The sequence below is a fragment of the Chrysemys picta genome, chromosome 11 (genome assembly GCF_011386835.1).
Source record: "Chrysemys picta bellii isolate R12L10 chromosome 11, ASM1138683v2, whole genome shotgun sequence".
NCBI classification, from domain to species: domain Eukaryota; kingdom Metazoa; phylum Chordata; order Testudines; family Emydidae; genus Chrysemys; species Chrysemys picta.
Window position 1 is genome coordinate 8,225,681 of NC_088801.1, and position 15,273 is coordinate 8,240,953.

General features: G+C 42.1%; 1 protein-coding gene across 1 annotated transcript in view; it reads left to right on the forward strand.

Annotated features, from left to right (window-relative positions):
• Positions 1–14,087, forward strand: part of MRAS (muscle RAS oncogene homolog) — a 63,855-nt gene extending 49,768 nt beyond the window's left edge. The window contains exons 4-6 of the mRNA XM_005279761.5: positions 3,234–3,333; positions 5,256–5,335; positions 12,427–14,087. Coding sequence (XP_005279818.1) covers positions 3,234–3,333; positions 5,256–5,335; positions 12,427–12,526 — 280 coding nt within the window. The 3' untranslated portion in view covers positions 12,527–14,087. The remainder of the gene's footprint in view (positions 1–3,233; positions 3,334–5,255; positions 5,336–12,426) is intronic.
• Positions 14,088–15,273: the final 1,186 nt, after the last annotated feature.

Below are 15,273 nucleotides of genomic sequence, written 5' to 3' on the forward strand. Positions count from 1 at the left end.
GTGGTAAGCCAATACTTCAGAAAGATCAAAGAGGAAGCTCACAGGGTCTTTTTAGCTTGTTAATAATTCACTCTTCTCCATCCTACCACATAAGTGTTTTCCATTTTCACTGGGTGGAGTGTGAATTTAGATCATGCATCCCTGCAGCTTTAAAGCACTTAATTTTTCCATTCATAATTTTTTTTTAATCAAGGGAGCGCTCCAGAGAAGTTGCCAGAGGGAGTCCGTCCTTGTTGCTGGCTTTTTGGCTCTGAATAGCTCCCCAAAAGGAGGGGTGGACTTATGAGAGGTTTACTGCTGGAATGCTTTTCCACTGAAGTGTCCAATACAAAGCCCACAAGAGTGGGAAATAAAGGAAAAGCTACCCTTTTACTGCATCTAGATGAACATAAATAGCAATCATTTTATTTGCCTCCTAGATACAGAAGTGGGATTTTCTCCATATCTACCGCATTCTCTTAAAACCTGAGCCTAAGCTAGGTCGACAATGAAGTCTTTGTAAGTTGAGAGAGAACAAGACAGTGTTCTATAACCTGTTATGAATAGACATGCGTTTTATCTAATTAAATTCAATGAAAATGGGTCACCCTTTTGGTTTTGATATGAAACTTTCCTCTCTCCCCCAACCCCTTCAGCGATGTTGTTAACCCAAACACAACAGCTTGTGTATGAGAACTGGGAAGTGAAATTGACTAGAAAGAAAAATGTTCTCCTCTATGCACTTCACTCAGGTTGAGCTGGAAAAAGTAAACAAACAGTTCAAATGCTAAAAAGTAAAGTTAGCTTATTTAGAAGCTGGAATCATTTTAATTAGCCAACGCTCTATTAGCAGCCTGGGTAAAGGGTTTTCATACTACGTGGCACTGAATTCTGAACTGAGCTCGGTAGTTACTCCAGATTCATACCAGTGTAACTGAACAGAATTTGGCTGTGTTTTCATATAACAATCCTATGTCCCCCTTAAGCATTTATTTTTGGAGATTTGAAATCCAAGAGGCTTCCTTCTTTAGAAGAGTTGTTTAAAAGACAGACTGCTTTTTTCAGTACATTTAACTGTTGTGTAGTCAATAGCTGCATTTGCCTTGTTCAACTAGCAATCATACAACTCACTACAGGGAACAATGTCCAGAGTTTTATTTCTGACGTAAACAAGGCAAATTACATACTGTTCAAATTTAGTCTGTTTCTACTACTGTGCTGCCAACCAGAGAAGAATGGATCATTGAAGAGAGCAAAGCATTTACCCCAGAATAGCTATAGAATCAAGATCCATTATTGCTCAGACGTTTAATTAAATCCATATTATCATAATTAACTGTAAGAGTAAATGGAAATTCAAAAACCTGTGTTCAGTGCATCTCCAGCCACAGTTATGAAGCAGTATGTCCGAGAAAAGACAGAGTCCTTCACTGTCTCAGTGGAAAAAAGACATGGAAACAGATGCTGAAAATTCATTTGAACTTAAAGTAACTCCAGTCAAAACTTTTATACAAATAAGTAAGGCTTGCTACTTGTTATGGCAAATAGGAAAAAATGCTGGCCTATGATATTTTATTATATATATTTTTTCCAAGAAGAAATAGTTGGGGAAAATCAATTGTTTTACAGTAAAATAGTAAAAACCATTTCATCTTTATTTAGCAGTTTCAAAACTAGTTAAACCCCATTCAATACTCCACTCCATTGGATGTACATAGGGCCTGGTGGGTAAAAATTCATGGGAGAGTCTTGCTCAGTAGAATACTAGCATTAATGACCAATCATGATTGTTTTGGGGGGCGGGACCTAAAAGACACATGGCCAGATCCTCAGTTGGTGTACACTGGCAGAGTTCCATTGATCTATGCTGATTTACACCAGGTTAGGATTTAGCCCAGTTTTTGTCATAGAAGCCATAGAAGTGTCTGTAGACTGTTAGAGCAATTATTGTAAAGTTAGGCAACTTTTGATACTTAATGATAGTAGCTCACTCCCTTGTATTTTTAGAGGCAGGAGGCACTAGGTAATAGTATTGTTCCTGTAGTCCACCAGCTCCTGAATAGGGAATATTCCAAATAGGCCTTCAGCATATTTTTGTTACCTCACAATAACTGTGTATTGAAATCAATTTGTTGTCAGCCACGAAAATATTCCCAGTATGTTCCTCTGCGCTTCTCCCCCGACCCCCCCCCCCCCCAAAATAATGTTTCCATATGGACACCGCATCATTTCCCTCCAGTTCTCATTTGCAAGCATAGTTCTGAGACATGGCTTGAGTGAAACTAATCAGAAGCCATAACAAGAAATGTTGGAAATCTGCCCATTTTCTCTTGATTACAATGTCTTTGGATGCCTATGCTAATTTTCTTCCATGCGTATGGACCAATGTTAGTTAAGTACTGAAGCTGTGTAACTGATGGGAATCTTGGATCATGGTGGAGCTTATTCTTAAACTATAAGAAAACAGCAGCTTTGATCACTTACAGGCACATCAGCTGTTTATGTGTGTAACTTGTAATGTGCTAACTACCAAGGAAAATATCTTGCCTAGGTAATGTATAAATAGATAGGAGTCCTGCTTTTGTGATCATGTATGATTGCTTGATCCTGCTTGTGATTATAACTAGGCTTGGCAGAATTTGATTTTTATTTTTTATAATTTCAAAAGATAATATTGATGTTTATTTTTAAGCTTTTTTTTTTATTTTTATCAATTTTCACAATTCCATGAAGTTTTGGGCTTTAAGCATTTTTTTCAGTTTTAACAGTTGCAGGAAATTAGGGGGAGGGGGAAATAATTATTTTATGACCGTAGACATTGAGATTCAAACGTTAAAACTTTCTACACTGTTAACACAATTGTCAATATCCCATATCAAAATGTACAAAGTAAAAATTCTTAAATCAACAAATCCTAGCTGTTTTCACTATTCATTCACTAGTCCATTTGTTACATGTGTAATCCAAAAGTCTAAATCCCTGGATTTTGGCTCTCATAAATTCTCAGGCAGCATTTTTCATTGATGATAATCAAAATATACAGATAAAGAAAGGTGTTTTTCATCAGTTTGTGTGTGTACAGTGAAATCTGTTTACCAATATTTACCGATTAAAAATCGAATCCTTCCGAACCCAATTATAACTAATCTGCTAAATGCCCACATGCTGCATCTTTCTAGCTGAAAATGCTAGATGGTGGTAGTCTTTGAAAAGGAAGCTTACACTGAAAGTCTCCTCCTATTGCTTTCTTGCAGAGAGTCTTTTCCAATGATATTGGTGGCCAACAAAGTTGATCTAATGCATTTGCGGAAAATCACTCGAGAACAAGGAAGAGAAATGGCAACTAAACATAACGTAAGTCTGTGGGTGTGTCTTTGTTTGCATGTTGTTTTGGGCAGTTGCACAGCTTTTAAGTTCCATTACAGGCATTCAGAATGGGATCCATTCCGCATTTGGAGTTTAATTCGATCACTTCTCTTATAATTAAACACTTGCAATTCCATTTTCAAATAAAAGGCAAAGAAAGTAGTAGAGAGAGAGGTTCCTTCCAGTGGGGCCAGTTCTGTACACCATACTATAGCAGAGCTATGATGATAAGAAAGTCATTAGAGAGATAAGGTGGGTGAGGTAATATCTTTATTGGGCCAATTACTGTTGGTGAGAGAGACAAGCTCTTCAGGTCTGGAAAAGGAACCTCTTCCCTCTCCCCCCAGCTTCTCAAAAGCTGGTCTCTCTCACCAGCGGAAGATGGTACAATAAAAGATATTCCCTCACCACCCACCTGACCTCTCTAATATCTTGAGACCCGCATGGCTACAGCTACACTGCACACATGATCATAAAGTCCTGTAATGCAAGTTATTTGCGGGTGGATGGAATGTGCCTGTAAGATGGACAAAATGCACTCTTCAAATGAAAATGCAGAAAAGGTAGTTAGAGATACACAGGGCCTGATTCTGATCTCGGGCGGTTGTCAATCAGGAGTAAGTCCATTAATGATGATGAAATTACATGAGTGTAAAACCCATATAAATCAGACCCAATATCTCAGTTCCCTGTTATCCATACTGCAGTTTGGCTCCAGAAATGGCTCCCAAGTAAGATTATAATCACCATTATACTAGGTTAATCCCTTCTAAATGCCCACAGTCATGGAAAAGACTTAATGGAACTTGCCGCATCCCAATGGATAACATAATGTGAATTATTCAGGGTATATTTATTCCCACCCCTGTAAAGAAGCTTTTGTGGAAGAGCAGAGAGCCAGTCAACCTAAGCTAGAACAACACACAGCTCCTGTGTTGTGCTCCGTTTCAGTGGTGTGGAAGGTGCTGTATGTGCAAATGCAGAATTTTCAAATGCAATATCAGAAGCCGGGGTTACAAATACGGCTCTTTGCTAGGTCTGTACGCTACAAGTGACCACAAAAGTCCATTTGGCTGCCAATAGAAAATGACCTTCTCTGTCACCTGAACAGAAGCTTTTCTAAGTCTGAAAGGTAACTGTAGAAATCACCATTCAAGGACCTTTAAAATGCAGTGTAGCAAGGAAGGAATCTTTGGCAGGTGTTAGTTTTTTAGCAATCTCCAACAAACTTCTGGCAGGCATGGTAAATAGTTTGTCTTTGTTTGTGTGGTCTTCATGTCCTCAAGTACATCTCAGGGGGAAAAAGAACATCTCTCCTAATAAACTCTGCAATTACTCTCCCCGCCTCCTCTCCCCCTCCACCCCCAAAAAATCTGGAACTTTATGCTTCCAGCTGTTTTGTATGTTGCACATTTTATAGGATGGGGTGATCTTTGGTAGTGTCTTTGTGTCCTTTCTGTGAATTAACCTTGATGTCATGGCAACATTTCACTTACCTGCCTTTCTCCTGGCAGTATAACCTTCACTTTGTGCCCCAAACTCCAGTGTAGCACAGCTGTACGTTGTTACGCAGAGGCTACATTCCACCCTTTGCTCATTTCAATGGTGAGTGAAGTGATCGCTATATGTAAGGTGAAATCTTGGCTCCGTTAAAACCAGTGGCAAAACTCCCATTGACTTCAATGGGGCACAGAATTCCATGGTTGAGAACACCCTTATTAAACAGTCTGTTGTTCTAAGAGACTACCTGAAATTGTCCCCAAATAAATTCAGTACAGTCCTTCTGCCTTAGTCATTATAGGATAACCCTCTGTTTTGCACCTAGTCCCTTGGGTTGTCACTTGAGAGAGGTTCATTGTCCACGTGTAAGATGTTACTAATATTTATCATGCTGGGCTTTTGTCTTTCAGATCCCGTACATAGAAACTAGTGCGAAGGACCCACCTCTGAATGTTGATAAAGCCTTCCATGATCTTGTTAGGGTAATCAGGTGAGCCATAAAACACTTTACTCAGCCATCTATTAACCTCCATTGGCAGGAGGCTCATGAATCCTTGTAGCACATGGAACCAAGAGCCTGATCTTTGATTCTTTATTAGGGTTGCTTGTTCCATACCCCCACACAACTATCAAAACGTAGTTATCTTTTAAGGTATAAAATCTTCATTGTCAGTGCTAAACATTTTGAGATCTAACTGCATATAAAAAATTTAAAATACAGTGGATTCACCTACAATACCTCCAGACACTACGTTAGTGATCAGTAACAACATGCAGTATTGGCATACAAAAACTGTGGGTCAGATCCTCTGCTAATGTAAATCAGCATAACTCCATTGAAGTCCATGGGGTTATACCAATTTACACTCCGTATCTGGCGTAATATTGTATTCCTGAAAATCAGGTGGAACCCCAGAGCAAAACTCAAATCCATAAAAATCAGAAAATAACATGTCAAACAGTATATCTACCTGTAGAACCTTCTCCCGCAGACATACTGTCTGTTTCCCCTACCCAATCTTCCACCTACATCCTGGGTCACATCCAGACATCCTTAACTCTGACCTCTGTTTTGATGCCAGTAATCTTTGGAGTGTGGCTCGCACCTGTCTTTGAAAACTTGCTCGTGGTTCTCGCAGGTGTCCTTCTTGTTTGAAGGCTTGGAATCTTTTGATTTCCATAACTCCACTACGTTTTTCACCCAGTTTCAGATGTGACTTTAAAATTAAAACTTTCTCTGTGTTGGAAGGAATATAAAGTAGAACCCCATTTAACCGAAATGAACAGCAGGAGCCCCCGCCTCCAAAGCTGACAGCCAGAGCCCCGCCACCCATTCTCCGGTTTATCTGGATTTTTGGTTCTCTAATCTGGCCCCAGTCCCAGTTGGATTAGATAACCAGGGTCCCATTGTATTTAATACATAGCATTGCTTATAGGGCAGTACTCCAAGGTAGACAGTGGACTGAATAATATTACAGTAGAACCTCAAAGATACGAACACCAGAGTTACGGACTGACTGGTCTGCAAGCAGCATTTTGTCATGTAGATGACCGAATCCACTGGAATCGGACACACACATTCGTGTATATCATTGGTTTCAGTTGACCTCATGAGGGCTGTAATATAAAAATACAGGATTAGTGTGTGTATGTAAAAATCCCCATCACTGAAATGCAGCCACCTTTGTTGTGGCCAGGAGCGGGGGCTTTGGGGTGTTTGTTTCTGTTTGGCAGCACACATGCGTGTCACACAGCAGCTTTTTAAGTAGGGGCAGTGAGTAACCCAACCGAAACTCCAGGAAGAATTTTCATTAGGCAGAATTTAATCACCAAAGGACAAACACTAGGGCTTTGGTAAGAATGCACCTACTCTGAGATAAGTGCAGGGGGACCTGGAACTGTCCTGAGTGGCCCCCGTTTCACTTATAGTCCAAAACACGATACAGATAACCGCATCTGGCATTTGCTGAGCAAAATTACCGTAGAGGCAGTTAAACGATTGTACTGTACAGAAGAGTCTTAAAGCTATTTCCACCTTGCTTTTGTTTGCTGACTTCCTGAATCAGTGTAAGTCTGTGAATGAGGATGGCACTGTTTGGATTTCCATTACATTGTCATTTTGATTACAATGTCTGGTTGTTTTCTTGTGGCCAAAACTTGAAGGAATTGGCTATTTTCTGTTCTGAAGGTGACATTTCACTTTTTCTACCCACTAAGTAGTGAAACGTAAGCCAATTTATATAAGAAACAATGTGGTCTACTGGATAAGCCATGGGTCTTCCATCTTGGAGAGCAGGGCTTTGTTTCCAGTCCATGGCCTTTGGCAAATCCATTTCACTCTCTGGGTGAAATCCTGGCCCTGCTGACATTAATGGAATTTTGCCCAGGATTTAATCCCTGTTCTCCAGTTGCTCAGTCTGGAATATGGACCTGTGCATGTTTTCCACCTCCAACACTGATAACTTTTTTTGTAAAATATTTGGTCTCGGTCTTCTTTTTATGATCCCAATTGTGCCACCTGCAGAATCTTTAAAGGCATTAGGTTTGAATGTGTTTTTTTTTTTTTTTCCACTTCAGTGACCTGTATTTCTGCAAACAGATTTCTTCTATAATCATAGGACTGGAAGGGACCTTGAGAGGTCCTCTAGTTCACTCCCCTGCACTCAAGGCAGAACTAAGTATTGTGCAGGGCCGGCTCCAGGCACCAGCCCAGCAAGCACGTCCGGCGGCGGGTCCCTCGCTCCCTCTCAGAGTGAAGGACCAGCCGCCAAATTGCTGCCGAAGACTGAAGCGGCGGCAGTAGAGCAGATCGCGACTTTTTTTGTTTTGCTGCTTGGGGTGGCAAAAACCCTGGAGCTGGCCCTGATATTGTGTAGACATTTTCCTAACAGGTGTTTGTCCAACCTCAACCCATTGCTTCTTGTCCTATCCTCAGAGGTTAAGAAAAACAATTCTTCCCCCTCCTCCTTGTAACAACTTTTTATGTACATGAAAATTGTTATCATATCCCCTCTCAGTCTACTCTTCTCCAGATTAAATAAACCCAGTTTTTTCAATTTTCCCTCATAGGTCATATTTTCCAGACCTTTAATCATGTTTGTTGCTCTTCTCTGGACCTTCTCCAATTTGTCCACATCCTTCCTGAAATGTGACACCCAAAACTGGACAGAATACTCCAGCTGAGGCCTAATCAGTGCGGAGTAGAGCAGAAAAATTCCTTCTCGTGTCTTGCTTACAATACTCCTGCTAATGCATCCCAGAATGATGTTCGCTTTTTTTGCAACAGTGTTACATGTTGACTCATATTTAGCTTGTGATCCACTATGACCCCCAGATCCCTTTCCCTCAGTACTCCTTTCTAGGCGGTCGTTTCCCATTTTGTATGTGTACAACTGATTTGTTCCTTCCTAAGTGGAGTACTTTGCGTTTGTCCTTATTGAATTTCATCCTATTTACTTCAGACCATTTCACCAGTTTTTCCAGGTGATTTTGAATTTTAATCCTATCCTCCAAAGCACTTGCAACCCCTCCCAGCTTGGTATTGTCTGAAAACTTTATAAGTGTACACTCTAGTCCATCATCTAAATCATTGATGAAGATATTGAACAGAACTAATCCCTGTGGGACCCCACTTAATATGCCCTTCCAGGTTGATTGTGAACCATTGATAACTACTCACTGGTAACAGTTTTCCAATGAGTTATGCACCCATGTTGTAGTAGCTCCATCTAGGTTGTATTTCCATAGTTTGTTTATGAGAAGGTCATGCGAGACAGAGTCAAAAGCCTTACTAAAGTCAAGTTATACCACATCTACCCCTTCCCCCCCACAACCCGCAACCACAAGGCTTGTTACCCTGTCAAAGAAAGCTGTTAGGTTAATAACTAATGCTATCAGGTGAAGCTATAGTTTTTCCATATGAGGTGGAAGACTTGGCTTCCCCAGCAATGAAACTTGTTAGGCATTTATGCACAGGTGCCTCTGTTAGTGTTTATCTTACCACAGCTTCGAGTCAGCATCCGTCGAAAGCAGATGGTACTACCCACTCTTCCAAAATCCCGTCAAGCTGGCAGAAGGAGGGTGTGGGCGGATAATTATTGGAGAGTTACAGATATAAGTTGGCAATGTCCCTGGATGTTTCTGAACTATTCTGTACCTTGTAATTAGTAGGCTAGGCATTAGTATTTATTACATTGAGCTCTTATCACTATCCCATCTCCTAGAACTGGAAGGGACCTTGAAAGGTCATCATGTCCAGCCCCCTGCCTTCACTAGCAGGACCAAGTACTGATTTTGCCCCAGATCCCTAAGTGGCCCCCTCAAGGATTGAACTCACAACCCTGGGTTTAGCAGGCCAATGCTCAAACCACTGAGCTATCCCTCCCCCCCTATCCAATGCTATACTGAAAAATCACTACAAAATAATTGGTTATGGTGGGTCTCCCTATATATTGTTTCTCAGTGACTCCAGGTCAAATGTTCTCAGTTAACAAGCTAAATTTAAAAATGTATATTCTATATGTGCCAGCCCTCCAAATGGACCCCAGGGCCTTACAGTCATGTCTGGGTTCTTTCCTTCGTGTGCATCAGTAGTTGTTATAAAGGTTCTACCAGCCAAATTAGATACCTGTTCAGCCTTGTTGCCTTCAGTATAAAAAAAAAAATTGTGCATTCATTCAATTAAAGAACAGAAATGATGCCCCGTGACTTAGCTGGCCAATCGAAACTAACTACATTTTGCTGAACTGTTTTGAGAAGACTGTTGAAAGACTATCCAGGATTAGCCACAATCAGAAATAGGATAAAATCATCTGTTAAATTTTTTGTCACAAATTGTTAGCTCAGCTGTAGTCAGGAAAATGTCATTTAAAACTTCCTAATGCTCTGCATCTATCTCCCAAATTGCTTCACGAACATAAGGGGCTAGCTCTTGACAGGACCTGGGGCATGAGTCATACTCTGATGGATCCCATGGCAACTGTCAGCCAACGGTTGTGCTCCTTCTGAGTAGAGCTGTATTTGGTTGATTCCCAATTTTTCTTACAAGTGCTGGGATTGGCTGGAAGAAGTCTGTGGTAGTCCATATAGTTGGTGGTACCAGCATCTCTAACTGGTAGGTAGATCTATCAGGATCTTCCTGATTTGCCTTCTGTTCTGCTGTAAATTCGCCGTGGAACATTCTTCCACTGTAACACAGGGCAGGGGGTAATTCCGTCTCTGGGATCATCTTCCAGAAATCAACTTTGTATAATGCTGCTAATGTTACCTTGCTTCCTAATAATACTTCTAAACAATAGATTTGGGTCTTGTCAGCTCTCTGCAGAGTTAACTGTCTGGAAAGAACTCACTAAACATGTCTTTCAAAATTTTTATCTCAATAGACTGTGGTTGGGGGTCGGGGGAAGAAGTCAAGGACCAATCACTTATCTTTAGCTATGCAGTACTGGCAACCCCAAGCATTCCAAAATCATGAATCAGGCTCCACACATCATAAGCTCAGCTTACTTTTTTTGTGTGTGTTTGGGGTTTTTTGAGGGAGTTTTTTGCTTTCTAGCCTTTGAGCCCTTCAGGATCTCATTTTTATGCTTTTCTCTGCAACCATAAGAGCTAGTAGCATTTTTAAAAACAAATCAAAGCTAAGATTCTCACATAAGTAACGGGACTCCAGGAGCTAGGGCTTTGAGGGAATAAAACACATCAAATATCTCAAGGCTCACGATCAAATCACAAGAGTTGGCAACACTGGCTGTGTCCCATATCTGGTGTGGCTAGCTTGTCCTTTCTGTTCAGCGCTCAGCATGTAACCAGCTGAGGAGATGGTTAAGGGAGATCCCCAACACACAGATTTGATTTATTCCTGAGACTATGGTTCAGACCTTTGTGAGTTGCCAAGGACACACAGCCAGTTTGTGCAATCAAACTCACTGACTCCTAGTCCTGCATTTAACTATGCAGCCTTCCTTTCTCCTGTTTATTCTGCAACTCTGGGCCAGATCTTCAGCTGGTGTAAACTGGTAGCTCCAATGCACTGGCGCTAACTCCCATTAGTGTTAAGGAAAAACGATCTAGTGGTTGACGGAGCTATGGCCATTTATACCAGCTGAGGACCTGGCCCTGTTTAGCAGCCAGTCCCGTTTTCTAAATGTCGTGACTCTGGATAGTGTGTAACCTAGATAATTTGGGAGGCCCTCAGTGACACAGAAGTGTAAATCGAATGGAATTGTAGTAGCATTAAAGATATTGCTCATCCAGCACCCACAGAAGTTGCTGAATGAAGTGATTGAGGGCTTCAGTGGCATACAGTAGCGAGGGAATCCCAGCTGTGCATTTCTGATTGCTTTGATTTCATGCTGCCTGGAGTGTCCTCCTAAGGGCTGGTGTCTGGCGTTGACCCAGAGCACTTTCTCCTTCTGAACCACTCAGCACTTTAAATTGGAAAATGATTTATTTATCAGGGCAGAACCCATTTGAACAGCAGGTTTAAAAAAAACCCAATGCTAATTGATTCCAAATCAATTCATTTGACCAGAGGGAAATTCCAGCCAGATGTAAATCTTTAAAAGGCTTTAGTTCTCCCCGATTTCTGTTTCTCTGTAGTTCCTTGCTCAGAACTCACTCAGCCACTGGGGAAATGAAGCTAGAATGCAGCATGTCAGAACACTAGGGTTACCATATTTACCAGATGATGGGGGCCCAGCCTGCCATTAGGGGCAGAGGGAAAGGTTGTGTTTTAACCAGGACCCAGTATATTGCCTTCTCACTTCAGCCATTATAACTCCCATTAGCATTAATATGTTATGCGTGCTCCTCTCCCCTACCCCTTGAACACTGGCTAGCTACTCACTAAGGTAGATCAGCTGGTGGGGGCAGGGTGAGTAGCGGTGTCACTCCCTCTAGCAGAAGGAGTCAGAACAGCAAATCTCCTCTGAAATGTGGCTCTGCAATCCACTGCCATGGCAACGTTCCCCTAACCCCCTTTTGTAACCTTTGCTGTAGCCACAATACTTCCCTTCCTTCTTCCTAGCAGCTGCTGCTGCAGAGGCTTCCCTTCCCCCATCCCAGACGGATGGCTGTTCTTCACTCGTAACTTCATTAACTTCAGCTCCTTGACTCTAATGGGGCAGCTGGCAGTGATCTGGTGAATTATTACTATTCTTGAATACCAGTAGGGCCTACCCTGGGTTCGGTGCTGCTCATGCACCCAGGAGGACTGGCAATCTAAGAAACTGGCCAGAAACATGGTGAGAGCGCCCTGGATAAATGCAGCGTCTGCTGGTCTGAGCCCAGGAAAAACAGTTTGTTTGTGCCAGGGTGCTGGCTCTTTTAACAGCGCAGCTATTTAAATTCTCACCGACAGAGTCACGTCCCTTTGTTCTTTCTTTATTTTGGCCCCGTGTCTCCTTGTGCAGGAGGGAAGAGGAGCGGTTCACCTGTCGTAGGGGTCAGTGAGTGGGGACAGCATTTCACTCCAGGGGTCTCTTCTGACTGATTCCTAGCGCTCTAGAGATACTCGTCTATCTACCCATAACCTAAACAGTAGGGATGGTTCACTAGGTTTGCTTCTTTCTTTTCTCCAAACAGGCAACAGATCCCAGAGAAAAGCCAGAAGAAGAAGAAGAAGACCAAATGGCGAGGAGACAGAGCGACTGGCTCCCACAAACTGCAGTGTGTGATTTTGTGACCCGGGGGCTCTTGGCTCCCGCGTCTGACCTAATGTGAACTAAAAAAGCACTAGCGAGACGCACTGTACCACCTAACTGCACCGTAACGCTTCTCACAATGGACCTTACACCGAGGAACTTGCCGGGGGGGTTGGATTCGCTGACATACTTGAGCGTCAGCCAAACTGCTAGAGCTTGGCCTGGTTTGCGTGCGGTGCAGAGTGGATTGCAAGCGTGGCGAGGAGGAGGGAATATCCAGGACCTGGACTCTCAAAGGTCAACAATCCCCAGCTCCTTGGTGTTTATTTTAAAAAGTGGGGGGGTTTAAAGTGTTGGTTGTATCTGCAAACATTTCTCCATGTGACCCATTTCTAGCAGCCATGAATGACCCTTTGTTTGGTACAGTCAGTTGAGTGTGTATGTGTGGGGGCAGGGGAAGGGCTTTTTTTTTTTTTTTTTTTCTTGCTCAGTGAGCACTGGGTTGGAAAGAAACCCAGCTGGGGTTAGTTCCTTTTGCACTGAACTCTCTCTTAGACGGAGATGCCAAAATGCAGCTTTATAGGAGAGTGCATCGATTTGAAGGAAGAAAATGAATTCCAGCTGCTCTCCGCACTCCAGACCTTGTGTCAGACCCTGGAGGGCAGCCAGCTCACAGTCCATGAACTCCAGTGTTGAAAAGAAGGGGCGGGGGGTTACCCTCTGTGAGGAGGTTCTGTTTCTGTTTTGTATTTTGGGGGCATGTCTGATTCAAAAGGTATTTTGTTAACCTCAAAATATTTAAATTAAAGTAATTTACAGATGGAAGGAACGGGCTTGGGGTTTTTTTAAGACAAACCCGTACTGATTTATTTAGAGGAACAGACATTAGGTGCTGCATTCCTCTTTCCAAGTGTATGTAAAGCAGCGCTTGTATTCCAAGTAGCTCCTGGAATCTCCCTTGCCTTTCCCTGCAAAACCAGTAACTGCACAATATGGAGATGGCTAATTGGTTTGTTCTCCCCATCCAAGTTCTCAGTTCAGGAGAATTGGCTCCATTTCCTTACTCTTTTCCTTCCTACCACTTTCGGTTAGTTCCTGCTGCCTTTGACGTCGTTTCAGAGTTTTGCTGTTTACTCAATGGGATTTGTCCCTTCATGACTTTAGTGAGCCATTGACAGCGTGGAGATGAAAGATGTCGAACCCTCAGAGCAGGTGCAGGTATTCAAGCTGCCTTCCATCACCTCACAGAAGTGTTGACCTTAGTCCTGAGAGACCATCTTTCAGATTGAGGGAGGAATGAAATATCCATTCAGTCCTTGGCCTCTCTGACTGCTAATTGTGATGGGTTTTTTTTTTAATAGAATGGACAGTCGTCCACCGGACTGAGACCACCAGTTCATTCAGTGTGGGCTGCCAAGCACCTGTAAGAGTAACAATGTTCACTTGTCACCAGCCCAGGCTGGACTCGGTTATGTTATGCCTTATTTGGCATGACAAGCTATAAAAATGTTACCAAAGCGTGAAAGCCAGAAACCCTGGGTATCTGAAAGCTGTAGATACTTGTACGAAACATAAAGGATGTGCCCATGATGGGGCTCCACCCACTTGCCTATTTGCATTTGTCCCTGTGTGTCCATTTGTCGTTATTGTCTATTTCTTGATTTGGGGCCAGGCTGTTTCATAGCACATCTTTGCACAATTCTCCTTGCCATGAGGTGAGTAAACTTTTTGGACAGGTAAGTAAAACTAATGAAAACTCCTAATCCGATTGTATTCTCTTGCGTCATGCTAGTAGATTTTGTTCCTTGACTGGTAATTGTCCAAGGCTGTTTTGCCAGGCTGAATAGTATAATGCTATCTCAGCTGGTGTTTTCCTTCCTCCTAGGTTGCAGACCTCATTTTTCTTCATTGCTTTTTCATGAAAAATGTTTATTTCTGAAAACATGAGGAAATATTTCTCTTGGACCCCCATATTTTAGACAGTGGAGTAGGTAGAGCTAACTGACTTCAATGGAGCTAGTGCAGTATATTCCAGCTGAGAATCTGGCCCAAAATTCTCTCTCCTCTGTCACATAGGTTTCTCAGTGGCTGAGCTGTTGTGGCTTGGTAGCCTAAGAGTGAAATCTTTGCCCTTTTGATGTTAAAAGGAGTTTTGCCATTGACTTCAATGGGATCTGAATTTCACCCTTGGTATTTATACCTTCCCTGCTGTTGTCATAGAGAAGTGAATGGCTCGGTATCAATTAATCTGCAAGTTACCCAGTCCATGATGACTCGAAAGTGTAGAAAGACTAGAGTTGACTCTGTTGCATCCCTGCTGGAATCCCTTTCTACTGTAATTTACCGGGTAATTTTTAAAATCAAACCTATATTAACTTCCAATCACATGAGGTCCCTTCTACATAGAGTTCAGCATCTACCATCCTGTTTAGAAATAATCTGGTTTTTTATGTAATGTTTCTAGGGGAATTTATTTGATTTTATTTTAATCCAAACTTCTGGGAATACTTCCCGGAAGATCTCTGAATCTTAAGTCACATCTGGTGCTACTGTTCATTGTATACATGAAATTATAGTCCAGTGATTTTTTTAAATGTTCTAATCATTTCTTCAGCAAACAACTAATAGCACAGAAGATTGTAAGGTGGGAAATAAGTCGGAACAGATGAACTCCTAATGAAGTACAAGAGGAGTAAAAATGGGGAAGAAGGACACAGCACAAACTATGTTAAGCACTTGGGCCTAGAGCCTCAAAAGTATTAAGGTGTCTAACTCCCATTGAAATGAT